The sequence below is a fragment of the Lottia gigantea genome (genome assembly GCF_000327385.1).
Source record: "Lottia gigantea unplaced genomic scaffold LOTGIsca_58, whole genome shotgun sequence".
In the NCBI taxonomy this organism is placed as follows: domain Eukaryota; kingdom Metazoa; phylum Mollusca; class Gastropoda; family Lottiidae; genus Lottia; species Lottia gigantea.
This window is the reverse complement of record NW_008709979.1, coordinates 1,596,020-1,613,189: the sequence shown is the minus strand read 5'-3', so window position 1 is coordinate 1,613,189 and position 17,170 is coordinate 1,596,020. Positions and strand designations below refer to the sequence as shown.

Sequence of the window (17,170 nt, the reverse complement as noted above, 5' to 3'; positions counted from 1 at the left end):
TATATACATGCATACCAAGTTTCATCAAGTTCGTATAGAAACTGTAGACTCTATTGCGCCAACAAGAAATGTGAACGGACGGACGGACCGACCGACGGCAATATACGTCCACATTTCCACGTGGGCGTATAAAAGCCAAAGATTTAACGCAATATTTAACATAATATGGGAGAGATGTGGTGTTTTATGCGTGTAATTTCGTTCGTCCATTTACATTTATATAGCACTCACTGGCGGCTTCTTTTCATTTTTGGTATATGAGTGTACGGAAGATTTTTCTTACTGCGCATGGACCAAGATCTGAAATTGACTCCCACTTTCCCATGTGCTCATCCTTCATTCTATTTAAGATTATTTTCAATCTTGATGTATTCCCTCTCAAAATTCCTGGTCATGGCCCTGTAATGTTTGGCTTTGAATTGTAACTTTGGAAAATAAATTCCTGTATGTCAAATTTCGATAATAGCTTTAATAGCTTTAGCTTAGCAATTCAAAGGCTGAACATTGGACTGTATTAGTAACTGTACTATGTACTATAGTTTATAATTACCATTATCACCTCATGGCTTGACCATGAACACCATTTTCTCTAAACAGATGTCAAAGGACAGAAGACAGGGATACCTTAAACACATCTTGTCTCATCGCTGTGAATATATATAAAATAACTATCATGGTTTGTCAGTTTCTATTTTCACCTTTTTGAACCTATACCAACAAGAACAATTCTGAGCCATTTCATAACTTTGTCTGGATAACTACATTGAAATGATAATTTGTAATAAATCTAGAATTGGCATCATTCACCTGTGATCACTAAGTGGACAATTACTTTAGTAGAAAAAATAGTTGTTCCTTTTAAAAATAATTATGATCCTTTATGATTTTTAACTACTTGTAAAAGACTTAAATGTTCACCACACTCTCAAGACAAATTTATTTAAACAAACATTCATAATAAATATATAGAAAATAATGTCTACAGCATATCACTTTTTCCAGTCTCCCAATTAAAAGTATGTCCTGGCCTGACAGTTTTCACATTTCCACTTTCTAGTGCAGACTCCCTGAAAAAATTAAATTGTTAGTGAATGTAAATCAAGACTATCTTTTTTATCAATTGAGAAGCACAATTTCAATCTATCTCAATCATCTCTTATGTCAATTAAATGTCCTGTCAAAGCAAATTATATAAATATGTCTTGTCAAAGTATAATATATTAAAATGTCCTGTCAAAGCAAATTATATAAAAATGTCCTGTCAAAGCAAATTATATAAAAATGTCCTGTCTAAGCAAATTATATAAAAATGTCTTGTCAAAGCAAATTTTCGATGAACTTTTTTTGAGTTATTGCCCTTGACTTTGTAAACATGCGTCAAAAGTTGTTTTTTGCCCTTGATTAGAGCTGTGTGATTTAATTGTTTGTTGTATTTGGGTTATTGATATTGATTTTAAAAAATTTTGTGGAATTACTCAGCATAAATAAATGGCATATATATGTAATGGAATTCAAAGTAATAAAATTTCTTCAATATGAGAAAATTCGCACATTAGTCATTAAAGACTGTTTTATCATTTCTGACAGCTGCCAGTGGGCGTATGTTACCTTGCCTCGCAAGCTATCTTAATAAAGTCAAGGGCAATAACTCAACAACCATTCATCGCAAATGCGTCAAGTTAGAACTTGTCTGATATCTTATCAATTCCAATGATTATGCCAAGTTTCATCAGAATCGGATGAAAACTGTAGCTTCAATCCTGCTCACGAACTATTTTTAACAAATTTCGACGCGTTTTAACAAAGTCAAGGGCAATAACTCAAAAACCGTTCATCGAAAATGTGTCAAGTTAGAACTTGTCCGGGATCTTATCAATTCCAATGATCACACCAAGTTTCATCAGAATCGGTTGAAAACTGTAGCTTCAATCCTGCTCACGAACTATTTTTAACAAATTTCGACGCGTTTTAACAAAGTCAAGGGCAATAACTCAAAAACCGTTCATTGAAAATATGTCAAATTCGAACTTGACCGAGATCTTATCAATCTGAAGTATCACACCAAGTTTTATCAAAATCAGATAAAAACTGTAGTCTCTATAGTGCTCACAAGAAATGTTGACGGATGGACCGACGGACAGGGGCAACAACAATATACGACCACATATTCATGTGGGCGTATAAAAATGTCTTGTCGAAGCAAACTATATAAAAATGTATTGTCAAAGCAAATTATATAAAACTGTCTTGTCAAACAAATTATATAAATATCTTTTGTTAAAGCAAATTATAATAAAATATCTTGTCAAAGTATAATATTTAATAATGTCCTGTCAAAGCAAATTTAAAATGTTTTGTCAAAGCAAATTATATTCAAATGTCTTGTCAAAGCAAATTAAGATATCAAAATTTATCAACTACTTCTTACCCAGAAGTCAAACGACGTTGAGCTCCATTGAATATTTCTGTTGGTGGTAAAACATCACGTCTGGCATCTCTCGTAAAATAATAATTATCAGACAATTTATGTGCTGGACCATCAGGTAGGTCAGGTGGGGGCTGAGTTCTAAAACAGGACAAAGTTATAAATCCAAAACTAAATTCCTTGATTCCAATTTTAGATACAGAGAAAAAATCCTTATTCAAAGCTACTAAATTCCACAGTTAGGTTTTTTTTCTTTATTAGCAAGATTTTTAACTACATGTATATCGCATGAAGTACAGTTACATATCAATTTTCTAATAATTCTACTTTGAAATGAAATGAAATGAATGGAGTTTTACGTCCTACTCTTCTGCACCTTGTGGGCTAATGAAGACGGAATTCCACTTTGACATAAAATTGCATATTTTGGTCACTTATTTAGAAAAATAAATGTTAAGTTTGAAATAAAAATACCTTTCTGCTATTCCATAATCAGCAAATCTTAAAGGATTATTAGGTTCTTTCTGAAAATAAAGCCAATAAGCTTATATAATTCAAACATAATTACAAGAAAGTGACTAATTTCAAATAAGTCTAAAAGATATTGAAACGTGGCATGGAATAACACCCAAATTGTCTTATTACTTCTTCTTAAAGGTTGCTTTCTAAATAACCAAAAGAAAGCAATTTTCAGGCTTTGGAAACACAGTTTATCCACATCTAAGATTCAATTGAAGTTACTGCCCTTAAACTAGAGGACAGCCTGAAAATTTGTGGTGCCTTACAAAGCAACAATTTAATTATTTTAATCTGTAAGGAACAATTCTCATAATTGCTGGCATGATGTACCCGGTAAATCGACACTTACATGACACAACATGCCATGATATGCTTATTTAATTGCATAGTCATGTTTCAATTGGAATTCCAGGCACAATATTCCCTATTACACATAATAGATCTATACTACTGAGAAATTTAATGTCAATTAAAATTTGAGTTATTTCAGTCAAAATTTCTTTGAAGGGAAAGTGTGGCAATATAATGTGGGTGACCGCTTGAATCCTCGTATATGTCATATTTGGTCATTTTGACTTTTAGGTACCGTTCGAAAGGTCGTAAAAGTGTGGATCTTGTGAACAAATCTGCGTATTCCAAATATCTCAAAAAGCGCTAATTAAATAACACGTATATAACCAGTCAGATTCAAAACCTCGTAAAATATATCATTATATGAGATTGAATGTTCCTTTTCTGAGTATGAAGATGAAAAACCTCGTATACTATATTATGATACGAGTTTTTGGTTCAATAGGTCAGTGATCTCGAATTGTTAAACGAGGTATATATTTTCCAAGAATGAAAACCACGTATAAAATAATCAAAAAGATTTTAACAAAATACGCGTAAAAATAGTTTTTTGCGGTTTTCTCGAAAAGTAATTCCGCGTCAGATATCGTTATACGAGGTTTCAAGCGGTCACCCACGATATTCAAATGGTGAAGGAATTCAATTGCCAACTACGGTGTATGGCAATAGGAAACTGTTCTCTTTATTCTAATCCAACAACCATCGAAGACAATATGTATGAATATATCCATTATCATTGTGATCAAAATATTTAATTGACATGAAACTTGAAAGTTTATAAAAAAGAGATTGACAACAATGTCAATGATGGTGGGCCAAGGTCAAATACTCAAAAGAAGGTAAAAATACACAATATTTTCCGCATGAGTGTATGTAGTACACTCACTAACGGGTTGTTTAAAGTTCGATCAACGTTACTAAGCTATAGTTTTGTCTTACATGAGGTTGTAACACTTTTCTAATCAACTGAATTATCTTTGTTGCTTCTCTCCTGGGAGCCGCCATCTTTACATCCCGCACTGAATCAAGTCCTTGACATTTAAAAATCAAGACTAAAACGCAAATACTAAATTGAAATTAAATGAAGTACAACCACATACCTAGTAGATTTGTGTTATTTATATAACATTATCTGTCAAGTCATTTAATTTTTTCCAAATTGTTGTCTGCGAGATTACTCAACACGCGGTAGCCTCTTCCGGTTCCTTTTTCACGAAATATCCAAAATGGACAAGATCGCTCCAATAAAGTTGGCTAAAGTAAATTTCGTTTCTAGAAACAATCTCTTTAACGTTTTTTTCTTCCCTCGGTAAAGAGCTACATAGCAATATTTTAGAGCAATAGGCCTTTTACTTTACCTCTCGTTTCCCACAATATTTACGAAATCGCATTTCGCAAATAGGCCTAACCCAAATACTTAAAATACAATGAACAAAATTTATTATCAAAGGTATGGTAAATTGAATTATCAAATTCAGATTCTTTGAAATTTTAATGATAAGTTTTACAAGTGAACTATTTCATTTAATTTTTTAGGTCTTAAAAGTTATGGGAAGAACTGGTTCACAGGGTCAGTGTACACAAGTGAGTCATCTGAAGTTGTTATTTCTGTCTTGAGGTGTCTCCTTAAGCTTTAATAAGCTTCTTTGCAGGAATAAATTTTCTTCTAATATCCCGTATGCATTAATCATTGGATCAGTGAATTAATTTAAAACCTCGGGAGAGGCTATTATTATGAAATACATTCCCTACACAATTCAGATGATTCCATCTTAAATTTTTTAAATTACCAAATTATATTTGACATATTATGTCAATGCAATCAAAATACAGTTTATCTGCAAATCACGGCAAATGGCCACAGTATTGAATAGTGGACAGTATTTTTTTTTCAATCTTTTGTTCTTAAATCGGCAACTTTTTTAACTGCTGATGAGTCAATGTCCAATTAGCTAGATATTTTGTACTTTGAACACTATTAAAGCCATTTAGTTCTCTTGATCTGCTTTAGAATGTTATGTGACCACCGAATACAGACAGTTTTATTTTTTTCAGGTTCGAGTGGAGTTTTTAGATGAAAGTAACAGATCTATCATTAGAAACGTGAAAGGTCCAGTAAGAGAAGGAGATATTTTGACATTATTAGAATCAGAAAGAGAAGCTAGGAGATTAAGATAAGGCTTCTATTAGTACCTTAAAAAAAGTGAGAAAAATATCTTCCTCTTAAAGGTTATTGTTTGCCATTTTTGAGAGGTTGTTTTTGCTTAAAGTGTTAGAACTACACAAAAATGAAATCTCTTTATCTGAATGTACATGGATTTGAAGGCTCAAATTTTGACAGTGAGCTGTGTACACTGATTGTTAAGCTTAGCTAAAGGATTCGATTGGTCAAATGAATGACAAAGGGTATGGAGGAAGGCTGTAACCATTCTCAGATTAATTGTTACTCAATTCAATATTACAAATCTTAGCTCTCTGCTAGTTACCAGCATGATTGGGACAGATTCACATGTTCAATTTTAGTCCTTATGGCAGTAGTTGAAGTAAATCATTGATTTTGAATTGCTTATATTACTTCAACTGAAAAAATTTAAGATAAAGTCAATTATATTGTCAAAAAGGAAACAAAAAATTCTAAACTTTGAGAAGATGTTTTATTATTTAAGTTTGTCTTGTTCTATAATTTCAGAAAAACCTCAAGGCAGACATTGAAGATCATGATTTAATTCAATAAATATCTTGCTAGTGAATGTCTTATTTTCTTACACCTGCCATTAATCCATGACCTAACAGCTCAAATATGGGCATTTGTCTGTCTATACATATAGCATTTGATTCTATGTTGTCTTCTAATGTAACTCAGAAAATGATAGCTGTTTGAATTCTGTAATTCTTAAGTTCCAAAGATGTTTGACTAGATTCAAGTGAAAATGCTTCTGGTAGTCATTTCATGAGCTTTCATGAAGTCTGCCGTTTCTCATCATTGCTGTTAAGCCATTATACATACCATACTTACAAAATGATGGATAAAAATTTTCGTCATAAACATTGTCTGATGTAGTAAAATCTAGTAGAATTATGCAACATTTTTGGACATGTATTTTTTGGGCCAGGCCTGAGGGAATTGGCTCTCTAAATGCTCTAAATTCATCTTGATTAAAATCTTTTTATATCTTCGAACCAACAAAATCCAAATAAATAATTTCTATGCTTTTAACGAAACACTTCAGCTGTCTGAAAGATAGGCTTCTTAAAAGCGTGTGATGAATTCTGAGTAATGGTAGCACATTGGGTTCCTCATGACCGATATGTTGTAACTTCTATATAACACACAATGGGAAGAAAGTATTTATCCTGTCGGCAGAATATCAGATCTATATAATGCACATATAGGACAAGTGTGAAAATCCTACTCTTGAAGGCAGAAGATTGGGTCAGGCTTAAAGCTTTCAGCATTCTGAGATTGCACCAGACATTGATTAAAATAATGCCTTTTGAATCGGTTGCTTGGCAAGTAGCAAAAAATTTCGTATCTTGATATTCTGAGCTGACCTATTAAGTTAAATCCGCACCACAAAACAGAAATAAAAGATTCGTATTAGGCTAGAAAATGTTGAAATAAGTTGGTTGTAGTCTGACGCTTTATATAATTAATTCCCTTGGATAAAGTGTTATTATTTAGAGTTGTCTCCCATTGACCATTAACTTACAAAAAAATAAAAGTAGAGTGGTGCAATATTTTGTGAAGAAACACTTTGGTCTATACCACAAACTGATTGAAATTTACATTATGACTAGTAAAATTAAATGTTATTACGAACTGTTGGGTGTAGCTAGAGACGCTAATGCAGAAGATCTAAAAAAATCATACAGAAAACTGGCATTGAAATGGCATCCAGGTAGATTTTTTTTCATATTCATTAAATTTTTAACAAAGGTTACTTTTCATTCAAAAAAGAAATTGAGAATGGGAAAAATATGATCTAGAAAATGGAAATCCCATGTTAAAGTCTTACAGTGGAGTCAATTTTTATACATGTAAATCATAAGTTTACTAGTAGTAGGTAGTCACGTAGATGTAGACGTAGATGGTAGTAGACAAGATTGGTCAAATTAACATATCTAACATAATTATCTATATCAAATATAGAACAACATATCTACACTCAAGTCCTTCAATGTCAGATCGGAGAGAAGTGAAAATTATGAAATTTCCTCTGCCATATGCCTAAAGTTCATCAGTGATTTGATTGATTGCCTCAGGCCATCAACGCTTTGATTGGCTGTTACGAACTGTCACCGATAGGCTTCCAATAAAACTAATGCTGGATTGTGAATACATAGTAAAACTCACGATCTATGGCTGGACTATGACATTTACTGGATTAAAAACTGGCTACTAGAATTCTGTTTTAACTTTATAATTTCTTTCGCTGGTGTATAGACAAGAATCCTGATTGTTTAGAAGAAGCAACTGAACAATTTCGTTTGGTTCAACAAGCTTATGAAGTATTGAGTGACCCTCAAGAACGTGCTTGGTATGATAATCATAGAGAAGCTATATTAAGAGGAGGTAAAATCATATTGAAATCTCTCCTTATTTCTCAGTGGAAGGTATTTTCTGTCTTTCCACAGAACTTATAAAATCTTTTTTGACCAGTTAATTAAATGGAAACTTTCTGCAATCATATGACCCAATGCATTTTTCGTCAAGTTAGTCACTCAAACCTTTATTGGTGGATCCAGGGTATCAAAAATTAGTATGGCATAGTTGTAAGAGATGCCCAATAGTCCTGAAAATGACATGTACTAGTCAAGTGTTTGAATTTTGATTGCAGGATTAGGTCGGGGTGATAAATACACAGATGATAGTATAGATGTTTTCCAATATTTTACATCATCCTGCTATTCAGGTTTTGGTGATGATCCTAAGGTATATTATTTGAATATTAGTTCCTTTTATTAATAACAAGAACTATTTGGTTTCTGATTCAATTTGTCTTTTTTGTTTTTGTCTGAATTAGATACATGAGATATATTTATATATACTTCATCACAAAAATGTCCTATCACATGTCCATATGTCTGTCTTTTAAAATCTGTGGAGCTGCAGTGGCTCAATGAATTAGACGCTTGCTCACTAAACTGAAGGTTCAGGGTTCAATCCCGGCATAGGTCGAGATAATAACTTCAGATTTGTCAACCCGGTTTCCCCCTGTCAGTGATGCAGGTAAAAGGGGCTGACATGGAAAAAGTGTCTAGTTGTTCGGTTTTGGACAATAAACCGAAGCCCTGTGTGCTACAGGCTCTGCCCATTAAAGATCGAAAAAGTTCAGGCTAATGCCACTGTCCTGGCAAAATTTCCCTAATTGCACACTGCACACACTTGCCCGTTTTCATCAGCCCAAATGGTGCAGAAAAGTAGTACGTAAAACTCAATTCATTTCCTTTGATTTCATTTAAAAATCTGTGTGCCAGAATATTAACTTATCTTTGTTCTATGCAGGGTTTTTATAGTGTCTATAGAAAAGTGTTTCATACTATATTTGAACAAGATGTACCGTTTATGGAAGATAAAGATAGTGATTATGAATATCCAGATTTCGGTAATTCTCAGAGTTCTTATGAAGAGGTAAGTATTTGCTTCATTTTGTAATTCATATGCACCTACTTGAAAGAAAGAGCGAAGGTTGTCGTCGCACATGTCTGTTGGTATGTTGGTCTGTTCCCAAATTTCACTGTAAAGCACTGTACAATGTACAATTCTTAATGTCAGAACACAAGAATTGCAAGAAATTTGTTTTTGTGTACATCATAGATTCCAGGTTTTGATTCAGTTTTGACCAACAATCGGTAAATTAATTATTTTATCTTTTAAACAGGTGGTGAAAGCTTTCTATGATTTTTGGAGTAGTTATTTTACATTGAAATCCTATGTTTGGGTTGAGAAATATAATACAAGAGATGCTCCTGATAGATACTCTAGACGGAAAGCAGAGGCAGAAAATAAAAAATGTAGAGACGCTGCTAAAAAGGAGAGAAATGAAGAAATAAGGGTAAGGACAGTCTTTATTCCTGTTCAATGAGTTTATTTACTTTGTTTGCCGATTTGGCAAAGGTTACCCCCATTTCCAAAACTATCTGTCCTGATGAGGATTGTTATCCATAACACATGTGGGATGCATTAGATCAGCTCAAGTCAATTTGTAAATGAAGATAAAGACACCTATTATCAATGATAAAGAATAGGCTTATGATTCTTTTCTGCTAATTTTTCTTCATAGAACACTGCATAGTATAGCATAGTCAGTTTTCATTATCCTAATAAGATAAATGAAATAGACTGTAAAACTTATTTTATTTCATTTTCATTAAATTTTGGACTCTTTGTCCATGGTTAGTATCTTGATTTGTGTCATTTATATTTTCAAGATGTTTTCTTCATTTCAGAATTTAGTAGCCTTCGTGAAGAAACGTGATAAAAGAGTTATTGCTTACAGGGTAGGTGCTTACATAGAGTTACTGAATATTATAGTATAGTCAGTAAGTAAATGTAAAACTAGTTATTAATTGCAGGAATTGAAAATAAGAAGTTCATATTCTTCTCAAATATTTCAGGAACTTATGGAATTGAGGGCTAAAGAGGCTCAAAGTAAACAGAAGGAAAATCGAGAGAAACAAAAAAGAGAAAGACTCCAGTATGTTGTGTCATTTCTATTTATAGAAGTTCAATTGAAAGTAGTATATTGCATCCAAATATATCCTAAAGATTTATTTTTTAAAATAAAAGCATTTATGACACGCCATTTATGCACATGAAAATATTATGTACATCCATATATGTTCATAATTAGGCATGTAGATGTGTGCAATGAGGGAATTTTTTTCAGCAGCGTAAGCCTACCCTTTAACTCTTAATATATCTTTAAGGAGCAGATCCAGTGACACATTTGGATTTACTAAGAAGGAAATCTTTATGAAAAGGCATTATTTACAACGAGCAAAACCCTAAAAATTCCCCCTTATGTAGTTATATACATTGATAATTTAGAGCTATGGAGAATTATAAAGATGAGGGCTGGGCATCAACATCTGCTCTAGAAAATGATTTTCTACAATTAGAGAAAACATTAGCTAAGCAACATGGAGATGATAGTGATAGTGATTCTGATGTACAACTAAAGGATGAAGGTAGAAATTCACTTATTCATCAACATTTTTGTATCATAATCTACACTTTTGGGGACTTAATTTTCATGAATTTCTTGGGACTGTAAATTCATAACCAGCAATTTGGCAACACATATAAATTTGACAATCAATGTCCTTAAATATATTTTGGATAAATATTAATTGATTAATATGCTTTTGAGGACAAATTTGCCAACCTTGTGAAAAACATACTAAAAAGCATTTAAAAGGTACCTTTTTAATTGGATATTGTAATAGTTATATGGAAGAAATTGTGTATATTAACATTTTAAGTTATATATTTTCTGAATATTATCCTTGCTTGTCTGCCTTGGTCAATGCTGTGCATTAGTTTTCTTTTTACAAAAGGATAAATTGTGAATTATAATGATGACACAAAACTAGATTTATGTTAATTAACTATGTAAAATACCTCTAGATGAATTAGAAGAAGAGCTGTTAATGGATGAATTATATTGTTTTGCTTGTAATAAATCTTTTAAAAGTGAAAAATCGTAAGTAGAATTGTTCTTTATGACAATTGATAAAATATTAATAGACTAAGTAACTTGTGGTTTTGAAATAATTAATACTGTGATAATACATATACTAGTTTATTTTGGAAATAGTTGTCTTTAACAGAGCATTGTTCTGTTGAACTGACCTTCAAGTATATGGTGTCTGTATATACTTAAATCCCATGTTTTTGTTCCAGAATGTTGAATCATGAGAAATCAAAGAAACATAAAGATAATGTAGCTATATTAAGAGATCAGTTATTAGAAGAAGAAGAACTAGAAAATAGTAATATTGATGAGAGCAATCTTAATTCTGAAGAAGATTTGCCTAAATTAGAAGATCTTACATTAGATGAACCTAGACAAAAGTATGTATATTTATGTATACATACAATAATAAAATATTTTCACTGTTATTTCTTTATGTTGACCTATACTATATAGATTATCTGATTCAATTGTCTCTTCATAACATGTTATGAATTGATCAATCAATCATTCGATTGGAATTCCAGAAAAGAATTTAAAAATTAAAAATTATTGAAAAAAGATTAAAATAATTCTGTTTATTAAGAAAAGTATTTGTTAAGTATATGTTATAATAAACATTAGTAAACAATGATGAATGATTTGATATCATGACATTATTTAATCATTGTCCTCATCAACATGAGATGGTACAAGAAGTAATGGAGGATGCTCATAGGGTGATTCACCAAGATTAGAAAGCATCATGGCTTGTTGAGTTTCTACCTCACTACCTTCTCTCTCAGAACCTCCTTCAAATTCTCCTCCTTCACCAACCTCGCCAGGTTCACCTTCTTCTTGACCAAATTCTTCTCTTGGTTCTTTACCCAAGGCTTCTTCATTTTCTTGATTGGTGTTGACTTGTCCATTGGAACTCCAGATTTGTTCTCCTTCATGTTGTCTGTGATCCTTATTGACGGCTTTGTCATTATGAGTATTCTGATTCCTTAGAGGCATTTGACCTGTTTGCGGAACATTTGATATTGGTGAGAATGGTTTCTGTTTACCTCCTTTATTCTTCCCTGTAAAACCATCATCTGTTATAATGTTGTTGAAATCTTCGTTTCTATTTCTAGATTCTATTGGTCTATTGTTGGGTATATTGCCATCAGTTATTGGTCGTTCCATCTTGGGTGACTTACTATTGTTGATCATAGTCTTATCAATGTTGTCTGTATTTCCATTGATATTACGTGGACCAGATTGATTTGTACTCTGAGTTGTTAGACTGGTGGAAGTGTTTTGACCTTGACCTTTATTAGGAGATGGTGTGGTGGTTAATTGTTTAGGAACAGAGTTCTGACCAGGATTTCCTACAGGGTTCATTGTATTGGATGGAGAATTATTATGTTGATGATTATGATTATTTGATTGCGGATGTCTTTGTCCTCTGTTACTGCCAAAGAAATGTTGACTACCATTTGGGAACACCATACCTCTCCTGTTTCCGAAGTCTTCAAAGGATTCTGCCCCATTGCTTGTACCTCCCATAGGTCTATTAAAAAGCATACTACTCATTGTTCTCTCCATGGAATTCTGCTCAAAACTGAATAGTCCACCACCAAAATACCCTCGTCTTTGCTGTCTTGGATTAAATGGACCTTTTTGTCCCCATTGTTGATTAAATGAGCCAGTATTTAAGTTTGGATTGTTAGTATTTTGAGGCTGTTGATTGGTTGAACCTGCATTGGTATTCGCATTGTTTTGGTGCCAGTTTCTAAATGGGTTAGTTGGATCATGCAGACCATGTCTATTGAATTGACCACCATTTTGGTTCCACCCTCTATTGTTTGTTGTCTGGGGGTTATTGTTTATATTTCTTTGCCATGGATTTCCATTGTGGGTTTGTGGAGTATTCATGGCTTGATCACCTTGTCCAGTTCTAGAATTACTATTCATATTTCCACCATTTTGATTTTTTCTGTTGTTAGGATGTCCACCATTTGAATTACCTTGATGACTGTTTGACTGTTGATTATTTGGTGTTTGTGAAGCATTTTGGTTATTTTGTTGTCTATTTCGGTTACTTTGATTTCCTTGATAGTTGTAAGGATGTCCATTGTGGGAATTGGAACCCCTAACTTGATTTCCATTTTGATTATTTGTTAAGCTACCATTTTGATTACCATAATTACTTGCTGATCCATTATTCTGATATCCAGTGTTATTAGGATTTCCTTGGTTTGGTGTTTGGTTGTTGTGAAATTGGTTTTTGTTTTGCTGATTATTTTGGTTATTTTTGCTCCAGTTCAACTGATGAAATAATATGCCTGAAAGAGAAGATGTCAAATGTAATAATGCTCAAGAAAAAAACATGGATAATAATAATCTAAAATTACTTCTATATGAACTGGTACAAACTCTCTCTATTCATACTGATATTGCCAACATCATAAAAAGACCAAAATTACTGAAATGAATATTAGAATACTTTTATTTGTTTCTTTTTTGATTTTTTGATTTTCTTTGAGTTTCTTTACTCATTAAGTTTAAGTTTAACATCATTATATGACTATTTTGAATCAACATGTCAAAATTGGTCTTTGAGCATACCAATGAGATCCCTTATTCATTTTTTCAGTATTTTGGGGATATTCTCATCACTTAGCCAAAATATTTCAAAATTTAAACTAAGTATTGGTATTCAAATTCAAAATGAAAATGGACCATCCCTTGTTGAACAAATATTTAAATTTTTGAAATATTATTAAATTCACTGTAGGCATTTTTTATTTGGTATCTGTTACGTATATGCTCATATGGTACATTTGTGTCTTCCTTCTCCCTGATGACAAGCAATCAAAATTGGTTGTCAGAGCCTGTGGATATGGTCAGAGTTTCTTGAATGAAATATTTCTTAAAGCCCCACCCCTGTCTAGTACCAGCCCTTATAAACGAAAAAATAACTGACCTACTATATACATCATCTGATCATCAACTTGATTTATCTTCTGATCTTGTATAGCTATTCTTCTTTCTACATTTACTAGTCTTTCCTCTACTGTTAGATTACCATTATTATTATTATTGGTATTACCAGGTGGTAGTAGGTTCTCTTCTAAATTACCTTCTATAGGTTCTCTTCCTTCTTCTTGTTCAGGTTCTATTTCTATAGGAACACTTTTAATGTTTACAAAACATAGAAATATTACAATTAATCTGAATTTCATGGTTCCTCTCAGTATCTTGAAATATCCTGAAATTTATCTATTGTAACTCCTTCTAGCAAAAAAAGTTATCTTTGATCAACTATTTCCTATCATCTGTGAAAGAAAACCTGGAGAAATTTTCCCAATAAGAGTTAACAAAGGGTAGAATTTTGTTACATGTAAGCTGTCAGTCATCTTTAGGAAACAATAGAATGTTGTAGTGATATCAAATTTCCAAACATGGTTTTGGTGTTGTAGTGTAGTAGACCATTCATGGTTTTGGTGTTGTAGTGTAGTAGACCATTATTTTTTTAAAATAATGAAACAGTGAATTCTTGTGTATTATGTTATTATATTATCTTATGAATTCTGAGTTTTCGTTATATGAAAAGCACAGTTAATTCAATTCCATTCAAAAGAATCAAAATGTAAAAATGATTAAAGCAGCTCTGACTTTATTTTTCTTTGAAAGAAATACTTACTCTTAATTTAAAAAAAAAAATGTTAAACTTGGCCAAAATGAGTACGGTATTTTCATCATTTGACTTCCCTAGTGTCGTTACTGTACATTTATTGTCATTTACAAGGATTCTGTAAAGTTATGACATCAGGCAGGTCCAATGATATATACTAATTACTACATATTTGCAAAGTTAAATTTTATGTTTATTCTAAGAGGTAGTATTCATTTAAAATGATTTAGTTTGAAACTGATTGTCTTAAACTATATATTTAACAAAGTATGTCTATAGATAATGAAAACAAGTAAAGTTAAGTAAAATAGGGTGTTTTTATATACATAAGTTGTAGATATATTATATGATGAATTAAAGTATAAAAGCTGAGTTGAATAGATTAGTTTGATCAGAGTGGATCAGACATTTGCTATTGAAAAAACATTTCTTGACTAAGCCTAAAAATAACCTCATCTTTAACTTTGTTATATTGCATGTTTGATATCTCTTTATAAACAATAGTGCTATATAGTCAGTATAATATTTTTCTATATAATTTTATATTGTAGGTTATCAAAGAAACAGAAGAAAAAAAGAAGACAGCAAAGAGCAGAATTGGAGGTTTGTTAATTTTGATATCCTTTTACTAGATAATTATAAGTTCCCATTACCATCATGATAATTACAAAAATTATTGATTTTAATTTCAATGTCTGAGCAATGGGGTTTAGATATCTATGACAAAGCTTACACAGTTGATATTGAAACTTTCCTTTTAACACCAGAGTACTAGAGTATTTGTGTCAGCAGCATTAGCCTACTTTTTATGGAAAAGGAGAAACTCTGTCCAAATGTCTAAAATATCATCTCAATATATATATTGATTTCTGTATAATTGTAGAAATGTGACATAAAAAAAGAATTAGAAGAAGAAAAGGAAGATTTGCAAGAAGATATTGAAGAAAGATTATCACCTCAAATTGATGACATCACAGCTGAACAGGTTAGACTATTAACTTACTGAGCTCATTATTAACTATATACTACTACATACATCATTTGATACAAACATTGTGACCAAATTCATTTAAGTCAAAATGTATTGCAAATGTTTTCAGTTGCCATATTAGCGATACTTCTAACTATTATTTTTGATTGAATACACCAATTATCTTACTAGTAAGTTCCTAGTGTTCACCCTTCAAAATCATCTAAAGTCACTGTGCTACTGGGTTTATGTACTTTTTGCATCCCTACTTTTTGATTGATTTTTTTTTCTTGATTTGTAGAAGACGTCTAGTCAGTCAGTCACTAATGATTCTACCAATACCAGTAATAATGGTATATTACATAGATTAGTAGAGGAACATGGTGTCACTTTAATTTTACCTGATAATGAATCATCTCAGCAACAGGTAAATATCCAGCACTTCCAAGGCATAGTTAATCAGTGTTACTTATTCCATTCAGAACACCAACAATAGTATTTAACTATAGTTTTAGATTCAGCAGCTATTAGTATCACTGATTATAAATCTGATTTCAGAAAATGATGATGATGAATTTCTATGACATTCTCACATTTAGTTATCAGTACAGTAGGAAGTGAAAACTGGGGGCCATACATCTGAGGCCAATTCGAACAGCATTCTCGTTGACCGCATACAACACTGCCCCCTAAGAGTTTGGAAAGATTCTCAGGTGCCTATGGCCCTGTTAATATTGGATAGTTTTCAAAAAATTTCTCAACAATCAGTAATTACTGCATTTAAGAATGGCCTGGAAGTTACATTTCTATGATGTTAAATTCCTATTTTTATTTCAGACTTCAAACAAAGAACCTCAACTATGTAATGTTTGCCAGAAAAGTTTTACAACTAGAAATAAATTATTTCAACATATTAAAGAGACTGGCCATGCTTTACATATAGGAACACAACAATCTCAGTCTGCCGAAAGTAAAAAATCCAAAAGTAAAAAACAGAAAAAGACTAAGAAATAATGATAGTGAAATATTTAGGATGTTATATTGATGTGAAATGTAAAAGGGTATAAATAAAAATACATTTTTTGATAGTGTTGATATTTTAAGCCAAGTTATGAGTTTGAATGAAGGATCGCATGTTTTTAAGTTACGAAATAGAAAAACTCTTATTGAATGATATTTTGAACTTTTTAGTTCAAGATATAAATAAGTTATATTGAATATATTGATGTGCATGAATCATTATAAGATATTTAATCTCAGATAACAAGAATATGGGTTAGATAATTATCTCCCTTGGTGTTGTTGCTAGAAAATAAATAAATTGGACCAATAAGCTATTGGGTTAAATCGAGTTGTAATCTCCAGCTCAAAAGTAGAGGAACAGAAGGAAATATTGGAAAATTTCAACGTGAGATACTGTTCAGTACCAGACAGGATGTGATTGTCCCCTGACAATCTGACATAAAGCTCCATTTGCCTTGATAACTCAATAAAAAGGGTGGACCGGATAACACATCTTTCATAAAATAGAAATAGAAATGTTATAA

The 17,170-nt window shown here is 31.9% G+C and overlaps 3 protein-coding genes across 3 annotated transcripts; 2 read left to right on the top strand and 1 right to left on the bottom strand.

Annotated features, from left to right (window-relative positions):
• Window positions 1–450: 450 nt before the first annotated feature.
• Window positions 451–4,304, bottom strand: LOTGIDRAFT_235069 (hypothetical protein). The gene is made up of 4 exons (XM_009063562.1): window positions 4,235–4,304; window positions 2,900–2,949; window positions 2,429–2,566; window positions 451–1,067 (listed from the first exon to the last, which is right to left on the bottom strand). The coding sequence occupies exons 1-4, from the start codon at window positions 4,298–4,300 to the stop codon at window positions 980–982; spliced, it is 342 nt and encodes a 113-aa protein (XP_009061810.1). The 5' UTR covers window positions 4,301–4,304; the 3' UTR covers window positions 451–979.
• Window positions 4,305–4,508: 204 nt separating this feature from the next.
• Window positions 4,509–6,043, top strand: LOTGIDRAFT_150772 (hypothetical protein; the record flags this gene model as incomplete). The annotated part of the gene is made up of 4 exons (XM_009063561.1): window positions 4,509–4,554; window positions 4,832–4,879; window positions 5,351–5,498; window positions 5,985–6,043. Coding segments are annotated over exons 1-3 (199 nt in total), but the record flags the coding sequence as incomplete, so codon positions are not given.
• Window positions 6,044–7,085: 1,042 nt separating this feature from the next.
• On the top strand, window positions 7,086–16,637 carry LOTGIDRAFT_179278 (hypothetical protein; the record flags this gene model as incomplete). Its single annotated transcript, XM_009063560.1, has 14 exons — window positions 7,086–7,194; window positions 7,740–7,868; window positions 8,134–8,228; window positions 8,802–8,927; window positions 9,178–9,351; window positions 9,746–9,796; window positions 9,914–9,993; window positions 10,347–10,486; window positions 10,926–11,001; window positions 11,202–11,372; window positions 15,205–15,256; window positions 15,537–15,638; window positions 16,238–16,336; window positions 16,461–16,637. The coding sequence occupies 14 exons, from the start codon at window positions 7,086–7,088 to the stop codon at window positions 16,635–16,637; spliced, it is 1,581 nt and encodes a 526-aa protein (XP_009061808.1).
• Window positions 16,638–17,170: the final 533 nt, after the last annotated feature.

Excerpts from the sequence above, each read along its gene's own strand:
- LOTGIDRAFT_235069 (XM_009063562.1), bottom strand. The coding sequence starts at position 4,300 with ATGGCGGCTCCCAGGAGAGAAGCAACAAAGATAATTCAGTTGATTAGA. Across the intron at positions 2,950-4,234 it reads GAAAAGTGTTACAACCTCAT|AAAGAACCTAATAATCCTTT; the intron begins GTAAGACAAAAC and ends CTTTATTTTCAG. Across the intron at positions 2,567-2,899 it reads GATTATGGAATAGCAGAAAG|AACTCAGCCCCCACCTGACC; the intron begins GTATTTTTATTT and ends GTCCTGTTTTAG.